Raw genomic sequence first — 7,535 nt, 5'->3', positions numbered from 1 at the left:
GATGAAGTGGAGTTAGAAGCTGAATCTGTGATGCCAACAGATGAAGCAGATTCGGTGGTGCAAACAGGTGAAGCAGATTCGGTGGTGCCAACAAGTGAAGCTGACAAGCAACAGGCTCTTACCTTGGCATTGCCTTTTGCTCCAATGAGTTTGAAGATGGTCGTGAAGAGGCAGCAGCCTCCTGCTCTCACAAAGTCCCCAGTTAAACTTGCAGCTCCACTGCCCTCATTGTTCAAGTCTTTCTTTGATGATGTACCTTTAAAGAAGTTGAAGATGCCACAATTTACATCGACTTTTACTGCAAGATCTCTGAATTTAGTGGGTGCTAGGGAAATGTGTTGATCCCTAGAGAGCATGCCACCTTGAAAGCTGCTCCGAAGAAGAAGCGAGGACGTCCTTTCGGTTCGAAGAACAAGAAACCCTCCAGGGCACAAGCTCGGGCCAATACTAGCTCAGTGGAAGACATCTTTGGCTTCTTCACCAGGTCTCCAAGCCCTTCTGATAAGGGTAAGGAGAAACAGTAATTCTATAGTTTTTGATCTTGAATAATTACTATGGTTTTGATTCATAGTGGACTCTAGTTTTGTTTTCTGTTTTTTCTCTAGTATTTCTTGCTTTGCTGCTCGAAATAAGTGAACGGAATCTATGTAATGAGTGGTGCTAGCATGCCAAGTCCTTAACTTGCCCGATTGTTTGGCAAGGGAAGGCATGTATCCGTGCCATTCTGGCTTGAGTATTAATGAATTTGCCGTATGGCTTTACCTGTCAAAAATAATGAAATATCAAAGATTACGAATCTATAATTAAGTATTTCCTTATATGCTCCTGCATCAGAGTTATTTTTGCTTCGACATACAAAGAAGAAGGTTTTCATCGATGGGTAAAAGAAGACTTCCTTCCTGCGTCAAAATTGATATTTAGGGTGTGGAGGTTGGTATGGTGGTGGTGGTGGTGGTGGTGGTTCTGGAGGTATTCTGGTTGTGGAGTTTGTTTCTTCCTCAAACCTAAAACCAAACGATATAAAGAAACAAAAAAAGTTAATATTTTGTCTGGTTAAAACAAAAAAGAAGTTTTTCATCGATGAGTAAACACAAAAAAGATGGTTAATATTTGTTTAACCTTGTTTTCCTATCAATTACCATTATACAAATATATAAAACACACAGTTTATATTAAAGATGGGCCCAATAACAGTATTGTCAGATATAAATAGAAATAAAAAATCACATTTTCATGTTTGAATGTGGGAGATATATAGACTTTTGTATTCAATTGGAGTGGGTATCATCCCATGACCACAATATATTCATTTTGTGGCAATACAAGTGTTGCCATTGAGCCCAATCGTAGTAGTGACATATATAGAGCTTTCCGATGTACCGGACGTCTCTGTGTCTGATATAGAGTTGTATTGCCAATAATATGCAGGTTTTGAGGGCACTGAGAGTGTGAGAGACTTACTGTTCAGCATGGAAACAACTGAAGCTATGGTTGGTCTGTCATTCACATTTTCTTGGACACATAGTAAACCAATGTGGATGCATTTGATCATTTCATTTCTTGAGCCTGTTGTCAACTTGGGATCTATGATATTTGGAATTGTATCGTCCCTCCAATTTCTCCAGACCTACAAAGATTACAAAAATATATAATACATTACGCAACCAATAATACATTACCTATTACGTTTTTCATTTGGAGAGATAATAGAGAAATATATGGACATTTAATTGTAGATTTTTACTCACATAGCTTAGAAGGTCCTCTTCATTTTCACCATTCCGAAAGGTACCAATTTTCTTACCACTAACTATCTCAACAACTATCACGCCGAAACTAAAGACATCCGATTTGACAGAAAAGCGCCCGTGCATTGCATATTCTGGCGCCATATATCCAGTGCATGATTACATCAGATCAAATATACAATTATTTTGGTTCTAAGATGAACAAAACAAAAGTTAGAGTGCCATGTTTACTTACTAGGTCCCCACAATAGTCTTTGTATCTCCTTGAGTTTGATCCATACCAAACAATCTTGCCATACCAAAATCTGCAATTTTAGGATTCATATCCTCACCTAGCAGAATGTTGCTAGGTTTGAGATCGCGATGAATAATTCGAAGTCGAGAATCTTCATGGAGGTAAAGAAGACCACGAACAATTCCTCCTATGATCTTGTAACGTGTTTCCCAATCCAAATATCCATAATTGATGGGATCTAAAAGCAATTTTATTTGTTAGACAAATTAATGTAGTATGCTTTGGTGTTGTACTGTAAAATCTATAAGAAAGAACTATGAAATATACTGAGAAGAGGTTACCATACCAAAAAGGAAGTGATTCAGACTTGTGTTAGGTATATATTCGTAAATGAGGAGCCTTTCTTCTCCTTTTAAGCAAAAGCCTAATAGCCTTACTAAGTTCCGGTGTTGCAGTTGAGCAAGCAACATGGCTTCATTTTTAAATTCACGATCACCCTGTTCAGAACTCTTGGAGAGCCTTTTCACGGCAATATATTGTCCGTTCAACAGCATACCCTGGAAGTAAGTTTAATGAAACAAAAAACTGTGTTATAAGAAAAAGGAAAGAATCTTACTATGGTAAACAGCTCCAAAGCAATTTTTTTTTACCTTGTAAACAGCTCCAAATCCACCTTGTCCAAGCTTATTTTCATCAGAAAAATCATCTGTTGCAGCTCTTATAATTTCAAAATCATATTGCAATGATTCCACGAAACTAACTGCTTGAGAAGAATCATGATCTGAAAAAGGTACAACTTAAATATAACTTTGTATGAAAATATTAAAGTTATATACACATACATTTTCGAAATTATAGACGACTTAACTTAATACATTACCTTCAAGTGGTACTCTTTTTCCGAGTTTTACCCTTTGTTGCTTGAATCGTAAGAAAATGCATATGCCACCGAGAAGCATAGTTACAAAAGCAACAACAGCCACAACAACGATGATGATAGTTTTTTTCGTGTTACTCTTCTGTCCTGAATAAAACAAGAACATATATAGACTTTTAGAGAGGACTCACGGTCCACACAAATCTGGGCAATTTCTTGCTAGTTTAATTGAATCCATGTAGCATAGATGATGTAACAGATACTGTGTGTAAGAGCATGCATGCTTGGAAAAACATATATACCTTGCTTTGCTGGAACTGTAGTTGGAGTTGCTGGAGTAACCTGAGCTGAAACATCTACTATTGTATCAGCTGTAGACTCATAGAATTGAGTGGCCTCATACCTCAAATTACAGCTTGGTCTAAGAATTCTAGCTTCTTGCTTTGTGCCGCAACATATTGGAATAGCAGAGATGCATTTCTTAAGGCAAGCACTGCAATTTCCTTTGTCTATATCCGGAGTACATTGCACAAGTGCATATATCATTTCATTACCACCTGGAACAGTTGCATGTCCCGCTGCATATATTTTACCAAAATTATCTAAATTAGCAGCTCTCTCAGTTAAATTATCCAAAACGGTGTTCAGCACCAGGTTGAATGCTTCCGCGTTTGATACGAAGTTTGGACTAGGCAAAGGCTTGACAGGGTCCTCTTCCTCAATACCAAATATTAACCTTTGCGAGTAACGTAACATGCAATCCTCGGACCATAAGATTGCCTCCTTTTCCTGCGAGCAATTTCGCATGATAATCTCAGCAGAGTCGCTGACACAGGTACCACATCTGACAGGTCCGAGATCTCCTCTGCATAATGCAATTGCATACACTTTGTTGGAGTCTTCTCCGAAAGAGGAGTTGTAAAAGCCAGAGTCGGGCAGGTTGGAGGAGAAGTTGGAGAGAAGGGTGTTGAGGTTTTGTTGGTAGATGCTGCCATTAGCATAGTTTCCGATATCGGAACATTTCCAGCAGAATTCAGCTGCCCCAGTGCATATAGCGTCATCTTGGGCTGTGGTGGGAGCAACAAGCTGGTCTAAGACTATAGGAACGATAAAGAAAAGAAGAAGAAGCCATATTGAGGAAGCCATGCTATTTTGCTCAAGCAAAAATTAAACTCAAACTGAATCTTCAGATTTTCATGAACTGTGCTTGAGCTTTAAAGATTAGGTTAGCTAGCAATGCACTCATCATTGAAACTTCTCTCTATCTTAATCCTTCCTGTGGCCCTAGTTACACATCCGTTTCCTGATTTGGGTTGAAGGGTTGTATGTGGTTTGTGGTACAATATTGATCAATTCTATCACTAAATCAAATAAAATGACTATGCACAGTGTGAAGGGTCTTATTTTGCTTCCTGAAAATGATTGAAATGGTAGAATGTTATGAAAGCTTCGAAGAAACGCAGGACCAGGCCAGCTATATGCTACATTTTGTACGTTTACCTTAGGGCTGGGTATCTTCGGTTCGGGTCGGTTTTAGAACGAAACCAAAACCAATCCGAATTATTCGGTTTCAGGTTTTTTCCAACCAAATCGGATTTTAAAACCTTTGACCCGAATATTTGGCCTATCCGAATTTTCAAGTCAGTTTCGATTTTGGTCCATATTTGAAAAACGTTTTACCCATCTACTATCTCACTGTAAAGTTGAACTTCCAAGTTTTTAACTTGAGTAACATGTATTTTTTTTTAAGGAAAAATATAAACTCAAAGTACAACAAGCAATCCAATACACTCCCAATCTTTTCTACATTAACAAATTTTTTCAAGAAAGAGTTGAATGAGAAATTGTCTTTTTAAGTGTGGGTGTTCGGGTTGGATTTTACGTCCTTCGAACAACCGTCTGGTGCGAGCGTGCCAACACCTTGAGGAAGTGTGCCTGTCTTGATCTTGTCTGGTTCGCGCGCTTCTCTTGGTTTCTCTTCAAGCAGATGTGAGCAAGAACGGTCAGTCTTGCTGCTGGGTTCTTCACAATGGCCTAGGACGGCTCCTGAGGGCTTACTTCAGTAACAAACAACAAAATAAAGATATTTGTTAAGGATCGCTCCTTAACAAAGGGATAGACTAGTGCTCGTGATGAGCCTTTATGGACTGGGGGTGGACTTTTGCTCGCGATGAGGCTTGGTGAGTGAAGCGGGATTTGCTCGCGATGAGGCTTTGGTGGTGCTCCCTGGATACCTGGATAGGCTGTTTTGGTAGATTGGGTGCTCCTGGGGAGGCGTCCAATTTGTCGCGGGGGGGGGTGATTCGCTGGGCTTCTCATCCGCCTTGACCTCCTTTTATAGAGAACTATGCGGCTAGGGTTTGCGAATAACTGGTTAACCAAGGCGATCGGATCTTCTAATTGAATTTGGAATGATACTTTCCTAGTCGAGCCTTTTGACAACATATCTTTGAGATATCCTGCAAATCTTCCACCAGTAATTACCCAATGTAATAAGAAAACAAATTAAAGACATTTGGACCGCGGGTATCGGTCCATGGGCTAGCTCATAAATAAGATAACCAATATAAAATTGGGCCTAAACATTGCCACCTAGGCCTCGAGATCTAGGCCCGGTTTACCATACGTGATCGAAGAGGGCTAACCCTTCAACTCCTATGAAAGGCTTTGTAACCCCAAAAGGGTATATCCGTAAAAGTCGCCTATATGTTTATTGAAACCTTGTCTCGCGAAGAGACACAGATGTGTCCTTCCGAATTAAGACGCCACGTTTCGAAGAACCTTTTCAGTTCTTTATAAACCTCGAACCCTTTACTGTTCAGACATAGAAACCCAGAAATAGCTCCAACAACTCTGACCGTTGAAAGCGCTCAAGAGTTCAAAACCAGAATGCTTGGCCTGAAACCCCATGACTCTGCAACCAAATCCAGCCTTAAACTTTTCACAGACGCCACAGCGGGCCTAGGACCATGGATGGACCCAGTACCTCCTTCGGTTCGTGAAGATTACCAACATGCAACTCGAATCCCAACCTTAGCCTTCAGAAACTCTGCAGCGACCTTCCGGAAATGGCAGATAAGCCATCAATCTGTAAGGATAGGGGTATGACCTTATCCTTCTGCGCGCATGCACTTATGGTACCAAAATTGCAAAGCCTTGGATTTAGAGAGGTGGCAACAAGCGGGTATTACAGATGTGATTGATTTAAGCTTCCAGCTTCAAAGCACAAGGGCGAACAGGGCTCCAATGATGGCAGCAGCTTGTTTCTGGGATACCCCCAGCAACACCTTCAATTTCAGATTCGGGCAGATGGGTATCACGCTACTGGATTTGTACGCGAACACATGCCTTCGCGGTGGCCTTTGAAGCTGACCCCAATCATCACAATTTCTGTAAGTCTTATGAATTTTGGGCTGATCATTACGTTGCTCAAAGTGGTGAGGTTAGTGGCATTGCATTTCTGGAATTGTGGCTCACTAAATTCAATCTGCATTAGCACTCAAAAGATCACTGATGCCTGGGTTCGCGTAGCCACCCTTCTGTTTAACGGTCATAAACTAGGACTAGCCCAAATGACCCTAGCTATGATGTACCGAGCCCTTTAGAACCTGTCCTTTCACCCATTCAACTATAGTGCTATATCAGGGCCCCTCTGGATACTGGACCTTTGGTTGCAAATGTACTTTGTTCAGTTTAGGAATCCCCAAATCACAGACTTTCCAAAAAAACCTACTGTTAGGGATGGTATTCGCCAGAGTTAAAGCTCACGATCCTCTTGATTATTCTAAATGTTTTCAACACCTGTACACCCTGAATGTTTCTGCTTTGGACGCCAGCGAGCTGATGCTCAACCGAATGTCATGTGGTGAGAGCGAGCGAGTTTAGACGAACGCTTGAGAAGGAGCGAATCTGATGTCGTGGCAGAGAGGCTGAGCGGGTCGCTAAGGGTGGACGCTCGGTGCCCAAAGACCAGAGTTTAATTCTGGGTGGCTTCATGGCGGTGCCTGCTGTGTGTTATGATTTTTACTCAAATCATACATTTCCTATGCAATTAGGATAACTAAGTCTGAGATTAGTCCTCGTGTAGTGCACATGTTCTTCTAATTACAGCTTACGGTTAATTAAGTGTTTTGTTAGTTAATCAAGGGGTTAGTTGGTTAATCTTACGGTTAGCACATGTGGGACACGTGTCGTCCTTTGTGTGATCCTTTCTAGATATATATATCTGGGGTTGTATTGCTGCAAAGGTTATGAACGAAAAATCTGAAGTTTGTTTTCTTATTTCCCTTCGTTCTCTTCAATTTCTGCTTTCTTCTCCAGTTTTAGGGTTAACACCCTAATAATCTGGTATCAAAGACCAGCCATTTCCATGGCAAGGCTCAAAAACAAAAACCCGGACGAACCAGAAGTTTCTGGTGAGTTGGTGCACTTTGAGTGTGAGTTGCAGGCTCATCGCGATGCAACTTCAGCTCAACTGGCGGAGATGCGCAAAGAGATGGCATCGTCTTTTGCCGATTTCAGATCTACGTTAATGGAGGAGCTTAAGGGACAGTTTTCTTCGTTATTGGAAGGTCAAATCTCACCTCCGGACCCTACTGCAGGCTCACAACTCGGTGGCTCAGTCCGATTTGGTACTGTGAGCTCCCCAATCGTCACTACTTGGGTCAGGGAACAG

General features: G+C 41.1%; 1 protein-coding gene across 1 annotated transcript; it reads right to left on the bottom strand.

Moving 5' to 3' along the window:
* Positions 1-1,306: 1,306 nt before the first annotated feature.
* LOC101303108 (cysteine-rich receptor-like protein kinase 29-like) lies at positions 1,307-4,006 on the bottom strand. Its single transcript, XM_004296233.1, has 7 exons — positions 3,163-4,006; positions 2,864-3,007; positions 2,634-2,764; positions 2,330-2,540; positions 1,984-2,221; positions 1,749-1,899; positions 1,307-1,627 (listed from the first exon to the last, which is right to left on the bottom strand). The coding sequence occupies exons 1-7, from the start codon at positions 4,004-4,006 to the stop codon at positions 1,307-1,309; spliced, it is 2,040 nt and encodes a 679-aa protein (XP_004296281.1).
* Positions 4,007-7,535: the final 3,529 nt, after the last annotated feature.

This window comes from Fragaria vesca, linkage group LG3, assembly GCF_000184155.1.
Source record: "Fragaria vesca subsp. vesca linkage group LG3, FraVesHawaii_1.0, whole genome shotgun sequence".
Taxonomy (NCBI): domain Eukaryota; kingdom Viridiplantae; phylum Streptophyta; class Magnoliopsida; order Rosales; family Rosaceae; genus Fragaria; species Fragaria vesca.
This window is presented reverse-complemented; position numbering and strand designations above follow the sequence as displayed.